Source organism: Typopeltis vanoorti, chromosome 4 (assembly GCF_054136105.1).
Source record: "Typopeltis vanoorti isolate ZY-2024b chromosome 4, IOZ_Tvanoo_1.0, whole genome shotgun sequence".
Lineage (NCBI taxonomy): Eukaryota > Metazoa > Arthropoda > Arachnida > Uropygi > Thelyphonidae > Typopeltis > Typopeltis vanoorti.
In genome coordinates, this window is record NC_143552.1 from 162,404,817 (window position 1) to 162,426,606 (window position 21,790).

The 21,790-nt window shown below is 37.9% G+C and overlaps 1 protein-coding gene across 7 annotated transcripts in view; it reads right to left on the reverse strand.

Moving 5' to 3' along the window:
* Nucleotides 1–21,790, reverse strand: part of LOC150107807 (uncharacterized) — a 170,390-nt gene that overhangs the window by 13,957 nt on the left and 134,643 nt on the right. For all 7 annotated transcript variants that reach the window (XM_090391565.1, XM_090391562.1, XM_090391568.1 and 4 more), the window contains exon 6: nucleotides 17,363–17,470. In XM_090391565.1, coding sequence (XP_090247691.1) covers nucleotides 17,363–17,470 — 108 coding nt within the window. The remainder of the gene's footprint in view (nucleotides 1–17,362; nucleotides 17,471–21,790) is intronic.

Below are 21,790 nucleotides of genomic sequence, written 5' to 3' on the forward strand. Positions count from 1 at the left end.
AAGGTGTTGTTGAATGAAGTGGAAGTGGATGTGTAGAATCAGGGAAACTATAGTTATTAAGGGAGGGGGGGAGAAGTAGATATGCAGACTTTAGGGAGACAGTTGAGTGTATGAATGTGTGAAATATGCCCGAGCGAGTAGGAATGACAACAAATCAGAATGGGATAGTTAGTATAAGGCATCAAAATAGGGATGGGACAAAGGGGCTTCTGCAATTCATGTATACTAATGCCAGAAGAATTAGGAACAAAAAGGAAGAATTTTTGGCCTTGGTTGGCACTTCCAGGCCATAGGTTATTGGCATTAGTGAAACATGGCTCACAGAAGATGATATAGCTAGTGGGATTGAATGTGAGGGGTATGGTGTGTTCAGGAGTGACAGGTAGAATAAAATGGGGGGAGGAGTGTTATTGATGATAGCTGATGAGCTATGGCCAAGGAGAATAGAAGTAGAACTGCAGGATAAAGAAAAGCACATTTGAGGCTAGCAGAACAAAATATACAGTTACAATAAGAAACAACTGTGGAGGGAATTTAAGGAGAAAGGTGACCGGCAGGCACATGAACAATATAAAGCGCAGGCCAGAAGGGTAACGAGTGTGGTAAGAAGAGCAAAAGCAGATTATGAAAGAACATTAGCCATGAAGGCTAAAGAGAATCCCAAACAGATTTTTCAATATGTTGCAAGTAAAAGAAAAAATGTATACAGCAGAATTATTTTAAAGAATGCCGATGGTATGGAGGTAACCGAATCAGTTGATATACTGGAATTACTGAGCGAGCACTTTGCAAGAGTACATCACCCAGGTGGTGACATTGCAAGAATGAAAGAACCAACAGCTTATACGGGAATTGTGCTGAACGAAGTGGAGGTGAATAGTCTATTACAAAACCTTAATGTCGATACATCTGTGGGATTGGATGGTATACCAGCTTGTGTCGTACGTGAAGTGGCTAAAGAATTGTCAGTGCCCTTGACTATTTTGTTTAATTTGAGTCTCGGGTCTGGGTTAGTCCTGAAGGTGTGGAAAGAGGGGAAAATAGTTCTACTATATAAAGGAGGAGGTTCCAAGACTGCTGTTGTAAATTACCAACTGATCAGCATATCAGTAATCGTCAACGTCTTGGAGAAAATAGTCAAGAGGAAAATACAGGATTGAATAGATGAAAATGGGATACTGTATGTGGGAGAGCATGGTTTTGTGAAGGGTAGATCATGCCTCTGTAACTTGCTAATGTTTTATAACACAGTGACAGCTGAACTGGATAAGGGTAATGGGTTTACAGTGATTCTACTGGACCTTGCTAAGGCCTTTGATAGGATACCACATGGAATTCTAATCAGTAAAGTGCAGCATATGGGGATGGATATAGGGTTGGTGAGAAAGATAGGAGGGTGGTTGATGGAGAGATATCAGAGAGTGGTTTATTCAGGAGTAGAGTCCAAAAGATGGCCCGTGACTAGTGGTGTGCCACAGGGTTCTGTTCTTGGACCACTACTGTTCAATTTGTTCATTAATGATATAGGAAAGGATCTGATAGAAAAAGATTTGGGAGTGTTGGTGGATAGGGAGTTGAAGTTTAGGGACCACATCACAAAAGTGGCTAAATCAGCTTATCAAATCACTTGGTTTCTGAAAAATACTTTAACAAGCAGAGACAAACAGGTTATTGTTTCTCTGTATCGAGCCTTGATAAGACCCCATCTAGACTACTGTACCTAGATTTGGGCACCAGGGTTTCTTCTTGATGGGAAGGAAATAGAGAGGATCCAGAGACGAGTGACCAAGATGATAGCAGGTCTATGGAATGAACCTTATGAGAACAGGTTGAAGATTTGTGGGTTGCAGAAATTGATTGATAGGCAGAAAAGGGGTGATATGATTGAGACATTCAAATTACTGAAGGGTTTCTATAAGATCTATTCAGAAGATAGTTTTGAGAATAGGACTGGTGGTGGGAGGACTAGGGGCCATAAATGGAAGCTGGGCAAGAGTGTGGTTAGCAAGGGTTAGAGCTAGGTTTTTTACTTGGAGAGTGGTGAATGAGTGGAATAAGCTGCCAGAGTCTGTTGTGGGTGCCATGACTGTGAATGCGTTCAAGTTGAAGTGTGATAGATACTGTGTGAATGTCGAATAGTTGTTCTTGACATGATGTTAGGGCCTCCCTTGATGAGTCTAAGGACTCCTTGGAGTTGCCCATAATAATAATAATAATTAGGAAACTGAAACCAGAAAAAACTCCACGAATGGCAGAATATCTAACGGCTTTAGATGATAAGGCTATAAGATCACTGACTGATATATGTAACAAAATATATGAAACTGGACACCTGCCAAAAGATTTTAAGCACTCAACGTTCCTACTAATACCTAAAAAATCAAAGACAATGAAATGTGAAGAGTACAGAACAATCAGTCAAATAGCAAAAGTTGTTATATATCATCCTAGAAAGAAATAAACATAAAATCAATTTGGAAATTAATGAAACAGAATCTGGTTTTCAGGAAAATAAAGGAACTAGAGAAGGACTCTTCAACATTAGAAAACTATTATAGAAAGATATATTTAGATATATTTTTCTATTTTTATAGATACTATTATAGAAAGATATATAATTTCCTGAAACTATTACTTCTTTTTATTATTATTATTATTACCACGGGCTACTCCAGGAGTCCTTAGACTCATCGAGGGAGGCCCTAAACATCATGTTCACACAGCTGTTCAACATTCTCACAGTATCTATCATACCTTGCCTTGAACTCGCTCACTGTCATAGCACCCACAACAGACTCTGGCAGCTTATTCCACTCATTTACCACTCTAAAAGTAAAGAACCCAGCTCTAACACCCCTGCTAACCACGCTCTTGCCCAGCTTCCATGGGTGTCCCCTAGTTCTCCCACCACCAGTCCTGATCTCAAAAATATCATCTGAATTAATCCTATAGAATCCTTTTAGCAATTTGAATGTCTCAATCATATCTCCCCTTTTTCGCCTATCAACTAGTTTATGCAACCCACAAATCTTCAACCTGTTCTCATATGGTGCATTCCATAGACCTGCTATCATCTTAGTCACTCGCCTCTGGATCCTCTCAACCTCCTCCCCATCAAGAAGGAACCGAGGTGACCAAATCTGGGCACAGTAGTCGAGATGAGGTCTTATCAGGGCTCGGTACAGAGGTACAATAACTTGTTTTTCTCTGCTCGTCAAGGTATTTTTCAACAACCAAGTGAGTTGATGAGCTGATTTAGCTACTTTCGCAATGTGCCCCCTAAACTTCATCTCCCTAACCACCAACACTCCCAAGTCCCTGGCCTCATCAATCTCTTGGAGTACAGTTCCACCAATGTGGTATACTGCTGCTAATCTTTTCACTCCGAAATGCATAACCTTACATTTTGTCACATTAAATTGACATCCATTCTCCTTAGTCCAGAACTCCAATCTATCTAAGTCATCTTGCAAGACTTTGACATCTTCTGCATTCACTATCACCCTACCCAACTTTGCATCATCAGCGAACAAATGAACTGTCCCACTTAGACCATTCCCTATATCGTTAATGAACAGATTAAACAGCAGTGGTCCAAGAACAGAACCCTGTGGCACACCACTAGTCACAGGCCGTTTTTTGGACTCTACTGCTGAATAAACTACTCTTTGATATCTCTCCATCAACCACCCAGCTATCCATCTCACCAACCCTATATCCATTCACATATGTTGTAGTTTACGGATTAGAATTCCATGTGGTATCCTGTCAAATGCCTTTGCCAGGTCCAGCAGTATCACTGTAAACCCATTTCCCTTATCCAGTTCAGCCGTCACCCTGTTATAAAACTTGAGCAAGTTACTGAGGCATGATCTACCCTTCACAAAGCCATGCTGTCCTCTGTACAGTATCTCATTTTCATCAATCCATTCCTGTATTTTTCCCTTGACTTGACTCTTTGAAGTAATAGTTTCAGAAATCTCATGCTCTATAACTGAGCATAATTTCAGTTGATATTTCTACATGAAAATGTTGAAAGCTGCCTTGTCAGCTCTATACTAAAAATTCGATAAATTCTTTACAGTGTTTAAAATAAGCACTTAGGACCTATTCATATAGGTTTACCACAACAAGAAGACAAAAGCAAATTTAAATTTCTCTGCCAGAAATCACAATTGTTATCTAGACCGTAGAATAAATATAAGTTCAAATCTGGTTGCAAACTAAATGAACTTTTTCTAGGCTTTTTAATTTTTTTTTTCCCCAGCTGGTTAACTCTCTAATCTCTGACTATTAGAACACATCCTTTACACATTAATTCTACAGTCAATCTGATCCTTTGTTCACCTTGGAGATGTATCATAGCGTGTAAGCTATGATACATAAGAATGCAAACAGAACTGTTAAATGAGCAGATTTGTTTATAGACATCTGCAAACAAGAACTGTGGGCAATATGCATTATATTATGCAGAAAATTTGTTCAAAACAGGACACTAGTTACTACTTTTGAGTGCAAATTTCACTATTACTATTTGTAATTGTAAGTGGGGGGAGTGAGTTGGTAAGAGATGGGTTATTAATATGTCTGAATGCTCTCCTAGTAAGTTGAGCAACCAGTTATTAAGAAATTACATATGCATTATTTTTTTTTGTTGTTGTCGTTGTTGTTTTTTATGTTGAGCCCATACACGAGAAGTTGGTAGATCAACCTATAGTACATTAGTACCGTGTATGGGTTGGGAAAGAAGGTACTTGTTCACATTAGATTTGAATGACTCTAGAGTGTATTCCCTAGGGAACACATCAAGGGGAAGACTTTTCCATAGTATAACGGTTGCAGGGATGAAGGAGGAGGAGAAGAAACTTGTTCTGTGGTTTCAAGGTGCACTGTGTAGGGATGTTGAGCAGCAGCCGCACATGTTCCAATAAGCTTAGTGCTAAGTGGGGAAATTATTGATGCTATTTCGGATGAACATTTTCCATGGAAATATTTGTAGAAGACACATAGTGCAGAGACCAATCGTATGTGTGAAAGTGGGGGGAGTGAGTTGGTAAGAGATGGGTTATTAATAAGTCTGATTGCTCTCCTCTGTACTAAGTTGAGCAATTTGAGGGAGCTTTTGGGGGCCCACTCCATATGTGGGAGCAGTATTCGATGGTTGGGCAGATTTGTAATTTGTATAAGGTTAATAGCTGTTCAGGGGTGAAGTAACGTCTTGAGCGAAAGAGAAATCCTAGTTTTTTAGAAGCTGAGGATGCAATGGTTGTTATGTATTTATGCCAGGAGAGGCTTGATGTCAGGGTAATTCCAAGAAGAGAAATCTCAGATTGTCTGGAAATTTGGGTATTGTCAAAAATAATACTGGGAGAAACTGGTTATTTTTTATGAGAAATGAGATAGTACTGGGTTTTATTTGCATCGAAATTGACTAGGTTATCTGAACCTCATTGGAGGATGGCTTGGAGGTCTGAATTAAGGACTGTAGGTTGAGATGAGTTGTGTGGAGTAAGGTTTATCAAAAGAAAGGGAGGAGTGCAATGTGCTGTCATCTGCAAAACTGTGTATTGGGTTGGAGGTAAGCTGAAGTAGGTCATTGATATATATATATATATAGTAGGAAGAGGGTTGGTGAGAGGACAGAACCTTGAGGAACCCCAGCATTAATTGAATGGTGAGAGGATAAGGAGCCATCCACCACCACACATAGTGAGCATCCAGACAGAAAGCTGGCAATCCAATTACAGAGGTCTTGAGATAGACCAAACAATGGCAGCTTGTTTAGTAAGCCCTCGTGCCAGACCCAGTCAAATGCCTTGGAAATATCAAATCCAACCGCTTGAGATTTGCCAAACTTCTCCATAGCATTTGACCATAGATCTGCTGTCGATCGGCACCAATGGACTCCATACTGATGGTCGTTTATTAGACGGGTAGCTTCAAGATAGTGTAGGAGTTGGGAATTGATGATTTTTGTATGCAAAGGTTTCTGTGCTTTATCAGTTCATAAGAAAGATTCCGGTAATTGGACCACGTTTATTACGATAAATAACAATAAAAAAAACAATCAGACAAGTTTCTTAAGTCATATGACTTACATCTTCAGGGATCAAAGGTAACTAAAATTTAAAGCACACGAAATGAGAAATTACTCAAAATAGTTCATTCTATGCAGTTGTCTAACTGCTCATTAAATTGAATATCCGAATGTAGATTCAGTCCAATGCTAAATTTGAACAATGCTGGATGCTGTAACGTTGTGTTGTTCACGTTCACATTGTCCGAGGTCTCACTTGGGTATATTTTTTATCAATGCTGACCAAACTTGGTGTAGAATTAGGCCCTGGTTTTTGTTGCATTGCATTGTAATTCTAAGCATGTTTGTAGCTTCTTTAAATTTCCTTACAAAACAATTTTTTTCGACGTAAGACATGTTTCATTTTTGCCAGAGTACATTATGGCCGGCGGAAGTTGTATGGTATGCTAAGCCTGATTTGTGTTCTCTTCTTTTTTTGCACGTCTTTTTGGTATTCACTCATGCGAATTTCCCCTGATCTTCACATCTGGCCTACATAGCAGATGCCACAGGAACAACGAATATTATATACTGGTTTTTTTAAAGGATGATGTGAAGGATTTGGGAAATGTAGAGATCTTGAAATTTTTTCCAACGGTAGAAAAGCCACTTTGATGTTATGTTTGTTTAGTAATTTGGCCATTTTGTCTGTAACATTCTTGATGTATGGAAGCGTGATTGCGTTCTTGAAATCTTGCTTTTGTGAGATGATTGTAGGAGGTGTGTTCAGGATTTTTTTGATAGTCTTCGGTTCATAACCATTTTTTTTGAGGATCTGTGTTAAATGTTGAAGTTGAATGGTGAGTGCTTTTGGTATAAAGTTATACAACTAAAGAAATTACACATTAAACATTTGAATTTCATCAACCGTCTAATATTCTTAATCCGATGTAGAAACAATGAAATTGTTCCTAAGTTCATCCAAATCAAGCGTGCATTCCATACAAATTCCAAAGCTAACAGAATTTACCGTAGAATGGAACTAGCGATTTTGAGAGAAAGAATTACAGCCACTAGATCAGAACTAGCACAAATGAGCCAAGATACATTTACTCTACACAATGAGTTAGCCACATCGCTTCTGCCCAACCTGTGAAAACAACATTGACAATATCACATACAACAAAGCTGCAGTGATTTCTGATCAAAAGAAGCATAATTTAATTAAAAAATTTAATGTACTACTTCACAGGAAAAAAAAGAAAACATCTAGATTACTCCAAAGTAGTAATTAACCTTTCTTCAAGAGTGCTATCAAGAACTGAAAAAAATCTACTTATGAAAGGTGTCAGCTTCGCTTTAACACCACGCTACTTACCAAAAATTGACATCATAGCTCAAATAGAGAAAGGAATACGGAATTTGCCTGGTGATACATCAGATCTCATCCGTATACAGAGCACAGCATTACTATTACAAAGCAAATTACCACCCAGGAACCTACCTTACACGGAATACACAGCCCTCAAAGAACTAAAATCAGACAAAAATAATGTTATAATTAAGCAGATAAAGGGAATGCAATGGTAGTTTTGAACTCAGAGGACTATAAGAAAAAAACGAAAACTCTTCTTGAAGATAATAAAACCTATACACTTTTAGACAGAGATCCCACCTGGCGAGCTCACAATAAAACCAATGATCTAATTAAAAAGATACCCAATTGGACTGAAGAACTAAAAAGAACTCTACAATCAAAACACCCATTAGTTCCAAGAATAGTTCCAAGGTGTTCCAAAAATACACAAGATAAGTATTCCTTTAAGACCGATAGTGGATGGAAGAGACTCTCCTACCTCCAATCTGGCAAAACACCTCACCAGCATGATCTTACCACACATAGGAAAAACAACATCTTTCATTAAGAACAGTGCATATTTTATTGAGAAGGTAAAGGATATATGCATAGGACCTTCAGACATCTTAGCAAGTTTGGATGTAATCAACCTGTTTACAAATGTTCCTAGAAATGAAGCAGTGAATCTCCTTGAAGAACTTTTATCTCTGGACATCGTAGAACTTTATAAACATTGCATAAAAAATACTTTTTTTATGTATCAAAATAAATTTTTGGAACAAAAAGAAAGACTGGCTATGGGTCCCCCCCCCTCTCCCCAGCTTTAGCTAACCTATATATTATTAATTGGTGCTATTTCTGTATTCTGCATCAAACTTTGTAATGATGTTAAAATATGATTATGGAATGTTGGGGTTCTCATCATGGGAGAGAATTTATAAGCGCCTCTGTAGCATAATTGGAAGAACGACGGTACATCGCGCCCTTTGATTAGAAAGATTAGAAAATAAAAAGGCCTATGTTTGATTCTCGTTATGACGGGAGGAATCTTTATATGGACTTTTTCAATCGAAGGTGAGTTAGCCGATTTCATATGGAGGTAGCGGGGTTTTTCCTCCAGGTAACTTGGGTTTTTCATCCTGCATACTGACAAATCGGCCCTTCAGAACACACACAATTTACATTAAAAAAATACTAGGTGTGGTGGTGGTGGTTTTGGGCAGCAGGTGGCGTTGATTGGTAGTAGAGATTCTGTGTAGTAGTGGAGACGGAGAGTTGCAAAGTGGGTGTCCTCCCGCAATGAGTCTTCGGACTCCTTGGAGGAGGCATGAATAATAATAATAATAATAATATATGGAACATTTTGAAAATAATGCTTTAAACAATTATCATAAAAAACCGAAAATCTGGCTAAGCTATGTAGACGATATTTTCATCATATGGCCAGGAACAACAGAGGAACTAACTGCTTTCAAAGATTACCTGAATGATATACACAATAACATAAAATTTACTTTGGAACAAGAAGAGCATGAAAAACTTCCATTTCTTGATATTGTAATAGAAGTCAATGAAAAAGATAATAAATTATCCTTCTCCATCTATAGAAAACCCACCAACACAGGAAGATTTCTTAATGCGGCCTCACACCACCAGCCCTCGCAAAAGATAGGCTTAATTAAAACCTTGAGGGACAGAGCTTATAATATTAATATTTCAAGCACAGAAAAGCAAAGAAATGAAGAACTTCATTTAACACAGATCCTCAAAAAAAAATGGTTATGAACCGAAGACTCAAAAAAATCCTGAACACACCTCCTACAATCATCTCACAAAAGCAAGATTTCAAGAATGCAATCACGCTTCCATACATCAAGAATGTTACAGACAAAATGGCCAAATTACTAAACAAACATAACATCAAAGTGGCTTTTCTACCATTGGAAAAAATATCAAAATCTCTACATTCCCCAAAACCTCCACATGATCCTTTAAAAAAACCACGTGTATATAATATTCATTGTTCCTGTGGCATCTGCTATGTTGGTCAGATGGAAAGATCAGGGGAAATTCGCATGAACACCAAAAAGACATGCAAAAAAGAAGAGAACACGAATCAGGTTTAGCATACCATACAACTTCCACCGGCCATAATGTACTCTGGCAAAAAACAAACATGTCTTACGTTGAAAAAAATTGTTTTGTAAGGAAATTTAAAGAAGCTATAAACATGTTTATAATTCCAACGCAATGCAACAAAAACCAGGGCCTAATTCTACACCAAGTTTGGTCAGCATTGATAAAAAATATATATACCCAAGTGAGATCTCGGACAATGTGAACGTGAACAACACAACGTGACAGCATCCAGCATTGTTCAAACTTAGCACTGCACTGAATCTACATTTGGATATTCAATTTAATGAACAGTAATTTCTCATTTCGTGTGTTTTAACTTTTAGTTATCTTTGACCCCTGAAGATGTAAGTCATACCACTTACGAAACTTGTCAAGTTGTTTTTTTATTGTTATTTATCGTAATAAATATGTGGTCCAATTACCAGAATCTTTCTTATGAATTGATGATTTTTTCCATTACTTTTGACAGGACTGAGGTAAGCGAGATATAGCCGTAGTTGGATGGCAGTGACATGTCACCCTTTTTTGGGATTGTGTTGAATATGGGCCAATTTCCAGGCTGTGGGATAGATACCAGTGTAGTAAGACAGTATATATAAGCGACATATGCCAGGAGACAATTCTGGTGCACAAACCTTCAGGACAATTGGAGAAATGCCATCAGTGCCAGGAGACTTTTTTGTGTGTAATTTAGACAGTGTTTTCCTGATCTCTTTCTGGCAAAAGGATATGGTGAGCATCTGGAAAGGTTGGGTGACATTTGCCATTGTTGACTGTGCATGCATTGGAGGCAAAGTGTGAGGCCAGGAGATTAGCCTTGTCTGTAGGAGATGATGCAATGGAGCCATCTGGATATGATAGAGGTGGGAATAGTGTTGGGCAGAAGTGACGGCTGATTGCTTTGGCAAGAGACCAAAAGGCTTGGCTGCGAATTGGACAGGCTGCTAATTTCCTGCTTTTTGCTCTTTTGAACTCTGTTCTGGAAGCATTGATTGTTTTTTTTTTTTTTTTGCATTTATTTTGGGCTTGGGTATAAGCTCTAAAGGAGGATGGGGTTCTTGATCTAAGCCAGTGATGGCATGTTTGGTTTTTTTATTTGTACTGCCTTGGCACATCTTTTGGAAAACCAGGGTTTAGTTAGGGAATGGCAGGTCAGAGTACTGTGAGGAATGTATGATTCCATGCCAGTGAGGATTACTTTGGTTATGAGTTCAGTGCATGTGTTTTGGTTGGAAGGTCGGAAGCAATAGTCTAACCATGGGAATGAGGCATAGAAGTTGCAGAGGCTGTCCCACTTGGCACTATTATAATGCCAAACTATTCTTGTATGGGAGTGGCTGTGTAAGTGTTGTTGCATGGGGAGGAGATGAGCACTAGGTTGTGGTCAGAATTGCCAGCAGGCCCTCTACATTTACTGTGTATTTGGAAGGATCATTGGTCAGGAATAGGTCTAGGGTGTTTGGGTTATCAGGTATTCTGGTTGGCATTTGAACAAGTTGTGTAAGGTCATTAGTGATGGCAAATGTTTCAGTTTCTCTGCCTGCAAGATCTGTACAGCTGGAGGAGGAAAGCCAGTTGGTATTGTGGACATTAAAATCTCCTAAGAGGATGATTTTGCAGTTGGGAAAGTGGAACTGTTGAAAGTCAATTTTTAGGGAGAGGAAATTAAAGACTTCAGAGTGGTTGGTTGCATTTGGGGAGCAATAGAGACAGCATATAAATTTGACTGAGTTGGGTAGGGATATTTTCATCCAGAGAAGATCAGAGCTGGGCGATTCTAGGTTGGGTGCTCTCTTGCAAGGTATGTCGGAGCGGATGTATGCACAGACACCACCCTTGGGTCGAAAGGAGTTAAAGAGTGTGTAGTTTGGAAGGTTCAGATGAATAGTGCTGGAGGGAGGTGAGATCTGAGTTTCTGCCAGAAAGAGTAAGTGGGGTTTGGTAGACTGCAGGTGGTAGTGGACACTATTAAGGTTGGAGTTTAGGCTATGGATGTTGGTACAGTGGATTTGTGGGGTTTGGTAGACTGCAGGTGGTAGTGGACACTATTAAGGTTGGAGTTTAGGCTATGGATGTTGGTACAGTGGATTTGTGGGGTTTTATGAGTCATATGTTTGACTGCAGGGGTCCTGAACGTTTCATATGCAGTGCCTGCATACTGGTCACCATGGTGGCTGCTAGTGCTGTCACTTGTTTTTGTACCAATTTAACTTGTCTGTAGTAACTGTAATCTCCATTTTGACGTCTTTCTGCAAGTTGTCTTCGAAGATGGCAACCTTGTTCTCTTTGTGTAAATGATAAATCTGGTCGAGCACATATGCGCGACTGGGGACAAGTATCTTTGAACTTGTTGTTGATCGCTGCTATTAGTTTTGATGTGCTTGTCGACGTGTTGCAAGTCACTTTTACGAGGCATGGAAAGTCGTTCCGTCCTTGCTTTTGTTTATGGATCTGAAACGATGGCACCTGACGATATTTTTAGGGTCGCATTCTTCAGCTAGTTTGATGAAACTAGTGTACTGATACAATATACTGATTTTTAAAAATATGCATGATTTCAGGATTTATTTTTTCACTCTTCAATTTCTGGAACATAGTACATTTAATTCCAGGTATAATGAACTTTTTGTGAGAATTTTGGTTTCTCACAAAAAGCTATTTTGTGAGAAACCAAAATAGTTTTTTTTTTATTAATATTGTTATTATAACCATCACACCACAGAGTCAAGAGACTTACAGTGGGTGATCCCATTATCTTGCATATAGCTCATCAAACCATGCCTTAAACTCATTTGCTGTTTTCCACATTCATTGCACTATCAGACAAAGCATTCCACTTACCACCATTCCCATACAAAGACTTACTCCTTAATTCCCTTCTCACACCTTCCTTATACAACTTCCAGGAGTGACCTCTTATTTTTTGTTTTTTTATTATTGTTTTTTTATTAGACCCCCATTCTACAAAACACCTCATGTTTTGTAGAATGGGGGTCTCCCATTCTACAAAAAATCTCTTTCACATGAATTAGATATCTCCCTTATCAATTTATATGTTGCAATCATTCTTTCCTGTCCCCCCCCCCCACCTATCCACAAGGTTCCACAAACTGCATTTTCATCTCTTTTCATATCCAACATTCCTTGGTCAATCATCTCTGAACTGTTTTCAGTACATCACCATCTCAATAAAAACTAGATGACCAAATCTGTATATACTTATACCACCTAATTAATACCTTATACAAGGGACTCATAAGCTTCTTCTTCTATATTCAATATTCTCTGCATCACTGTTATAAAATCTGGAAATTGCTAAACCTGTGATGTGCATTTCCAATTTGTGATGATTTCATGATTTTAGCAATGTGTGTCACTTAAATTGTAAGTCCTTGTACATCATCCATTCATAATCCTTATCTCCTTCACTTTTTATAAGAGATATATTATTATTATTATTATTATTATTTGACACCTCCAGGGAGTCCAAAGATCATCGTAGGAGGGCACCTACTTTACAACTCTCTGTCTCCACCACTCACTCCACCAATTGACCGCAACTTCACCAACACCATCTGCCACCAACAACCACTTCCACAGACAATCACAAACATCCATGCCGGGATTCGAACCCACAGCCTTTTGCTGGAGAGTGGATACGCTAACCACTCGGCCAACCAGGTCGGCACACATATGAAACACAAAATTATTTTCCTACAATATAGAATAGCATAGATATGAACTTGTCAACGTATTTAGCTGGAAATCTTTAATTTCTTTATCATCAACTATTTTTAATCTGGAAAAAATACCATATTTGTTTCGTCTCACTTAATTTCTTTCCTCCCAAATACTCAAGACAATGACAGGGTTGTGGAATATTTGCTCTTATTTCACATTTACTGAGATGAAACAAGTAGGGCATTTTTCCTAAAAAAGAAATTGGCTAAGGCTAGCTTTTCTTGCAAAACAGTTATCAAAACATATACACACCAAATATAGTTGTGGAAATTTTCAAACTTTTTAACATTTGTTATAACAGTGAACTCAACTAATTTTTCAGCAGGCCGGCCTGGAGGAGTTTTTTTTGTCATATAAATTTATTTTAAAGGTAACATGCAATGGCCTATGCAATTTAAGTACTGACTGTTCAAAGAAAAGCATATTCTGAATGCTAGAATTCAAAAAAATATATACAACAGTTAAGAACTGTTTACACTCAGAATAATTTATATTAAATATATGATCAGCAGCAAGTATAATTAAAATACAAAGAATCAGTTATATGCAGTCATTTACAAAATTATATATACACAGTTGCAAATGATAAAAAGAATAAAAGATAAAACTAGATGGAAAATGTAGTCAGCATGCAATCTCTCTCTCTCTCTCTTTCTGTACACAAAAATTACTGCATTAATTTTAATTTACAGTATATACTGCTAAAAAACTGATGAAATTATGGAACAATATGTAAATCAAGAGTGATGATAACATTCTCTAGTAATTTATAATAAAGAAATAAAAAATATGAGCAATAGTTTTAAAAGACATTTAACAACTCTATGAACAAGCTTTCACTGGTTTTCTAAACCTGAATAATAGTCATTCACGTTGTGATGACAAGATCTTCTAAATTATGATATATATATATATATATATATATAGCTTTCTTTCTTCAACAACTTCTCTTTATACACCATTAAGTACAGAATCACTTTAGCATAACCTACTCTGCTGTTTCGGACTTCATTCACACTCTAAGAACATCAAACTTTCAAAGATGTTCATGGATGAAGTAATAATGTATAATGAAGTGATTCACAAGCAATATTCATGAACTAGTTACTAAATTAAGTTCTTGATGAGAATGAGGCCGTAGAAGATGGTTACCTCTGGGAGGAACTGTTGGACTTGACTTAAATGAGAATCCACTTATGTCAGGATTTGTATGATGGTGATGGCTCTGGTGAGGGCAGCGGTGTAACTTGAGGAGAGGGAGTTAGATGATCTTTGGCACGTCGACTTCTGAGAGCAGAATGTACCTGAAAGTGCAGAATTGTTTCCAAAGGATAACCGTGATAATTATGCCTGGCAGGTTCTAACCACTCTTTAGTTTCAGAGGTAGACCCTTGTTCCATCATCATAAAGCCCAATTCAGCCATAGCAAAAGGCACAACATAGACATCCTCTTTTATTCTCTTTTCAAGCAATAAAATTTCTTTAAAGCATTCCTCCACCTGCAGAGGATGACCAAGACATTTAAAACACATACCACGAAGTAACATTGCAAGGCAGTAATCATCTAAAAGGTTATCTTCATTTCCTTTTGGTCCTGGAACATTAGGCAAAGTTTTATCAATAAGAGAAAGAATATTTTCTGCTAAATCAGGTGAGTGTGCGATCATAGGAAAGCTATTCCAAATATATATAAGTTCAACTGCGGGAAGCAGCAATTTGCAATCCTGAAGCTTAAAGTGTGAATGAAGTTTGAAGTGAGAGAAAAATTTCTGAGATTTTCGAATAACATACTTTTCTAAGGGAATAGATTTTCCATCCAATCTCTGTTTCAAACCTGGAACTTTTCTCATGAGTTCACTAATTTCTTCTTTTAATTCTGGTTGACCATCATCCATTATCATATACAAAACAGAAGCATGTACATAAGTATTAATAGCTGGAGACAAGCGACATTCTGTCCGTTAAATGTCTGAACATTTTGCAGCTTCCTTCCAATCGCACTTGAAACAATTACACCACAAAAGTTCCCAATAACAGAGGTAATGAAACTGTTTCCACTCCTGTTGCACATTGATACTTTTCTGGTACGTTATAATTGCCTCATTCACTTCTCCCTTCAGACGTCCATAAAAGAAAACAAAGAGGGCAGCCTCAGGATACTTCTCTAACATTTCAATCAGAATTCTTTCAGAACACTCAATATCACATCACCACTTCCAAAAATGTAAGTAACAATTATATGGTAAGCAACAAGGATGAGGGCCCACAATGGAGAATGAAGACTGTCTTTAATAGCATATCCTTCTTCCAGTTCTTTTAATCCCAAAACCCTGTTTCCAGAAAAGCCAATAATTCCAAAAGCTTCAGAACTCATGATGGCAGCTAAGAAATCATCAAGATAAAAGTTCCAACTTCCATATGTACACCACTTTCAAAATGACGTTTTCTGCACAGGTTGTCCCATGTTCTACCCTCTATTATATGTATACATTCTTTGTAAGAGCTGTAGCAAGATCTTATTCGCAAACCGCCCTTTACAAAATTCGCTAAACTTTGGTCTTCAACGAACATTAACACAGCAATTTGCAGCAAACACTCTGCATAACACAACTCTGCATGAACTTCCTCTTCAGTAAAGTGATTATAGTCTGGTCTTTTAATAATTTTTGTCACATAATTCATTGCTATCTTTCTTCTGCGCATGTTACACACATCAACTGCCTGCTTTAATGCTTCCATGGCGTTTTCAATTTCAGCCGATTCCAGTGTAAGCATGGCTTCTGCATGAATAGAACAGTACTTTTTCCAAGTGCATAATACATACTTGCATGTGCCCATGGCATCATCAGTTCTAATGCATCATTAAATCTATTGTGTAGAAAAAGGTCTAATGCTCGTGCAGCCTCTGCAATGGACTGATCAAGTCCAGGCATCTCAGTAGGTTTAAATTGTCCATCCAATGCATCTTCATATGCTTCATCGTCGCTTTCGCTACCTGCCATTTTTCGACGATTTATCCCTGGGGATATCATCCCCAGGGATATGAGGAACAATTAATTTGTTGACCTTTTGCTCCTTGCATCCCTCTCAACATGTTGACTATAGTAATGCTACCATTGTTCCTTATATCCAGAGCACCTCAGAAAAAATAGCCAGAACTCTAAAAAAAGTACAATCTCTCCACAACATTCAAATCTTATCTAAAACTGACTACCCTCTTCTGCTCTCCCAAGGTTTCCTCTACCTCCTCTATCAGTTCCAGGTGTTTACAAAGTTCCTTGTTCCTGCAACTTATCTTATTATGAACAAACAGGGAGATCTGCTAACATCCACCTAAAAGAGCATAAAAAATACATCTTTCATCATGATGGTCAGTCAGTGCTTGCTGTGACCATGCTTTGAATACTTTGCACAGAATCAAATGGAAAAAAAAACTACTATGCTTCACCACAAAAAATACAAATTTGGAAGGCGTATTTTTTTTTTTTAAGTCAGCACCATAATTTAAAAAATCAACCTAATTTTAATAAATATTGTTAATTATTATTAACAATTAACAATATTTGGGAAGTTTATTACTAAACTTCCCAAGATTTGGGAAACTAATTCTTAAGCCTCCCACCTAACACAGCTGAGGCTAGCCAACAGTACCTATAAAGGACACCCCTCATAGACCTTTAGGTTTTCAGTCTAATCTTTTCCAATTAGTATTTGTATGTGTGTGTGTTTGTAATTTTAATGTTGTTTCCCTGATGATGTCTCATGCATGAGATGAAAAATAGGAGTGATTAAATATGTTGTTTAATTATTTATATGTGCTGTATTTATTCCATTAAACTCCATAATGAATGACAATCATCCAACCCCATCTAACCCCATCTACTCTAATTTAATTACAACTTGTCATGTGGTAATCTATCAAAAGCCTTTGCAAAGCAGATGAGGTGCCTGATATGCTATAATGAATTTCCTTTAAAAAAGCAATGTTGTTATCTGTATTTGGCTACAACTTTTCAGTACTTTGTTATATGAATAAGTTTTGTTCAATAGCATTTGGTATACACTATATCTGTTTCTGGAAAATCTATGTCCAAATCATGTAAACCTACCTCGTGACTGTTATTCCTATTTCTTACAGAATTTTTAATGCTTATCCCTTTATGTTCATATTTATTTACAGAAGTGAATGCATTATTAGCTTTACTGTTGCTCTGCACCTAAAAACACAGAAACACATATACATTTATATATATATATATATATATATACATACATACACATGAGGTGGGCAGGTCTGGAAAGTTCTGATAAACACTTAATACAAAAATGATATTAAAGCAACTGATATAACCACAAGAAAGAACATACGAGGATACAAGAATATAAGAACATAAGTTACCTACATAACTCTGCTACTAGTCTTTCTTTCTTATGGTTTGCTTTAATATCATTTTTTGTTCTAGGTGTTTATCAGAACTTTCCAGACCCCCACTGGTGTGTGTGTGTGTGTGTGTGTGTGTGTGTGTGTGTGTGTGTGTGTGTGTGTGTGTGTGTGTGTGTGTGTGTGTGTGTGTGTGTGTGTGTGTGTGTTTTAAAGAAAGTAACTTATATGACTATATAGCTGAATTTTATTATTATTATTATTACATGACACCTCCAGGAGTCCAAATAGAAAATAACTAACTTATTTCCGAAGGCATTGCTAGATTCGTCCATTTAGAAGACTTCATTGGGTGCATAATACATAGAAGAAAAAAAAGATACATAAAAACATTACTTGGGTACATCACCAAAGTTCTAAATTAAATAATGGATTGCTCTCATTAGTATGAATTCATGGACCAGCTGCATTGCTGTTCTTGTGCACGAGCCTCCAATTTAATTACACCTTGTCACGTGTTCTTATGCATGAGAACAACCACACAACTAATCACCTGCCTTTCTCTTTTATTCAACTCCACCATATACTACATGTGGGTGTCTGCCCATCTGTCACCCTCTTATTCATGTCCAACTTAGTAAAAGGGTTCCATGTGGCATCCTGTCAAAGATTTCGCAAAGCCCAGCAGTATTATGGTAAATTACTAAGACAAAACCTCTCCTCCACAAAGCATATTACCTACAGAGTATTATATTTCTGCCCTTCCATTCTGGCCTAACCAACTTATGAGGTTGTTTATGAGGCCTGTAGCTAATGAGGATAGATTGCAGTGTCTGGGTTGCAGAGTTTAGTTCACAGATGGAAAAGAAAAGACATCAGTGTTTAAGTTTCTATAAAGTTACAAAAGCGATTCTATAAGATTCACACAAAAGAAATTTTCCAATACACGATGAGTAGGGAGAGAATAAGAGGGTCACTACTAGAAGTTGTGGAAGATTGTGGATAGCAAGGGTGTGCGACTAAAATTTTTGCTTGGAGAGTAGTTGATGAGCGGAATGAATTGCCAGAGGTAGTTGTGAGTGCTCAAACAGTGAATGGGTTTAAGGAGAGGTACAATAGGTAATGTGTAAATAATAGTTAGCATGGGTCTTCTGAGATGAGTCTTTTGACTCTATAGAGATGTCCATATAAAATAATAATAATCTGCCTCAGAATGTTTTGTTAATCTTTCTTCTCCCGTTCTATTTAAGTGATCATACCACATCATATAAGCTGTGCACACACATTCTTGAATGCTAACCGTGTTAAATTGTTTTCTAAATCTTCATGTGTTTTGGCTCTACCATGTGTGACATTTGTTAACTCTCCTTGTTTTCCTCCTAGAACTCTTACTTTACTAGAACTTACTGATGTAGAAATCCTTCAGGATCTCTACATCACTTTTATTAATTAACGTGTCAAAATATAATGTTATGCCACTTATTATTATTATTATTCAGGCCTCCATGGAGTCAAAAGACTCATCGTGGGAGGTCCTTCCTAAAAAACACAAAGTTTATCATACCACTCCTTATTGACTGTTCGTGCTCTCACCACTTTATCAGGCAATGCATTCCACAGTTCAACCACCCTCCATGCAAAGAAACCACTCCCTACCCTCTTGCTCACAACTTCTTTTCGTAACTTCCAGGGATGGTCCCTTGTCCTTGCTCCTTTCCCCTGTTCCACCAAACAAAAGAACTCCCCAGTGTCAACCCTGTCACCACCTCTCAACAGCTTAAAAGTCTCAATCTCCATCTCCTTCTTCTATCTGCCAAACTGTGCAGTCCACATTCCCTCAGTCTATCCTCATACTAACATTGTACAGCCCTGATGTCATCTTTGTTATCTGCCCCTGCACCCTTTCCACAGTTAATTTAACCACTTTAAATCGTGGGGACCAAATTTGAGCACAGTAGTCCAGGTGGGGTCTGATCAGGGCTTTATATAATGGAATGACAATCTCTTTTACCTCTGCAGGTCAGCATCCTTCTCAATATTGCAGTAATCCTCTGGGTTACCTTCACCACCTCTGCAATATGTTTTCTCTCTTAATGGTATTAAAAAGAAGTTACATCAGTGTTGAATGGTTATTTCAGTATGGGGTAATGAAACTCTGAATACATTATTCCTATAAATTACTATGTAACACCTCCAGGGAGTCCAAAGACTCATCGAGGGAGGTCACCTACTCTACAACTATCTGTCTCCACTACTCCGCCAACCACAATGGCCTTCAGCATTCACACCAACGGCATCTATCACCACCCATCACTAGTATTTTCACAGACACAATCACAAACATCCATGCCCACGGCAGGATTTGAACCCGCAGCCTTTTGACTGGAGAGTGGTTACGCTAACTACTCGGCCAACCAGGCCAGAAAGTTTTCCTTAATGTTAAAAAAAAAAAATCCAGCCTTAACTCATCACATTCTTTTAAAAATGAGTCATAGCTTATTAAGCTGCTTTACTCTCAAATAGTAACTGCAAAATAAATAACTAACAAATAATGATGTAAAAAATGTTGTTTTTTTTTTTGAGAGCATGAAAAATGTTATTAAGACAAAGTACATAACTGACTCTTATACGGTAGATTATGCATTAGATAGTATGCCAGCTGGCGGAGTGGTTAGCGTATCCACTCTCCAGCAAAAAAGCTGCAGGTTTGAATCCAAGATTGGGCATGGATGTTTGTGATTGTCTTTGGAAATACTAGTGGTGGTCGGCAGTAGATGGCATTGGTGTAGTTATGGTCAGTTGGTGGAGACAGAGTTGTAGAGCAGGTGCCCTCCCTCAATGAGTCTTTGAACTCCATGGAGGTGTCAAATAATAATAAAAAATATAACTAATTAGTATATAACCACTTGGCCAACCAGGCCATATGCTGGCCTGGTTGGCCGAGTGGTTAGCATATCCACTCTCCAGCCAAATGGCTGGGTTCAAATCCTGCCATGGGCATGCATGTTTGTGATTGTCAGTGAAAATACTAGTGGTGGTGATTGGCAGTAGATGGCATTGGTGTAGTTGGTGAATTGAGTGGTGGAGACAGAGTTGTAGAGTAGGTGCCCTCCTACAATGAGTCTTGGGACTTCCTGAAGGTGTCAAGTAATATTTTTTATTATTATAAGAAGAAGAGTAGAGTGCTCTCCCGTAATAAGTCATTCGACTCCTTGAGTGTCATGTAATAATAATAATAATGCTTAATTATCAAAAATTCATATAAGTATAGTTTAACAGCAATCAATGCACAAGAATATGCTAAATTAAATTTTCTTTTCCTTTTTTTTTGAAATATTTCAAGGTTTAGGTAATCTGAAAATCCTGATTTAAAGACTAAACATGAAACTTTTTTTAATCCACTTCAGACATAGCCCATTTGTGTATGATGGAAAACACACAATTCTTGTCATGAAAAGAGGAAGATTGATGAGCACTTTTATAACTGAAGATAATTTAGATGATTACTATTAATAGTATTATTATTATTCAGGCCTCCAAGGAGTCAAAAGACTCATCGAGGGAGGTCCTTCCTAAGACATAAAGTCTGTCAAGACTCATCGATGGGAGGTACCCCCCTGAGAAACACAAAGTCTATCATATCCTTAAACTCACTGACCGTTCTCGCTCCCACCACTCCATCAGGCAATGCATTCCACGGCTCAACCACCCTCCACACAAAGAAACCACTCCTTACACTCTTGCTCACAATTTCCTTTCGTAACTCTCTTGTCATCACTCCTTCCCGCTGTTCAACCAAGCGAAAGAACTCCCCAGTGTCAACCCTGTAACCACCTCTCAACAGTTTAAAAGTCTCAATCATATCACCTCTCCTTCTTCTATCCACCAAACTCTGTGGGCCACATTCTCTCAGCCAATTCTCATAACTATCCTTGTACAGTCCTGAAACCATCTTTCTCATCCGTCTTTGTATCCTTTCCACAGTTAATTTATCCCCTTCAAATCCTGGGGATCAAATCTGAGAACAATAGTCCAAGTGTGGTCTGATCAGAGACTTAAACAACGGAATGATAACCCTCTTATCTCTGCAGGTCAGTGTCCTTCTCATAATAGCAGCAATCCTCTGTGTTACCTTCACCACCTATGCAATATGTCC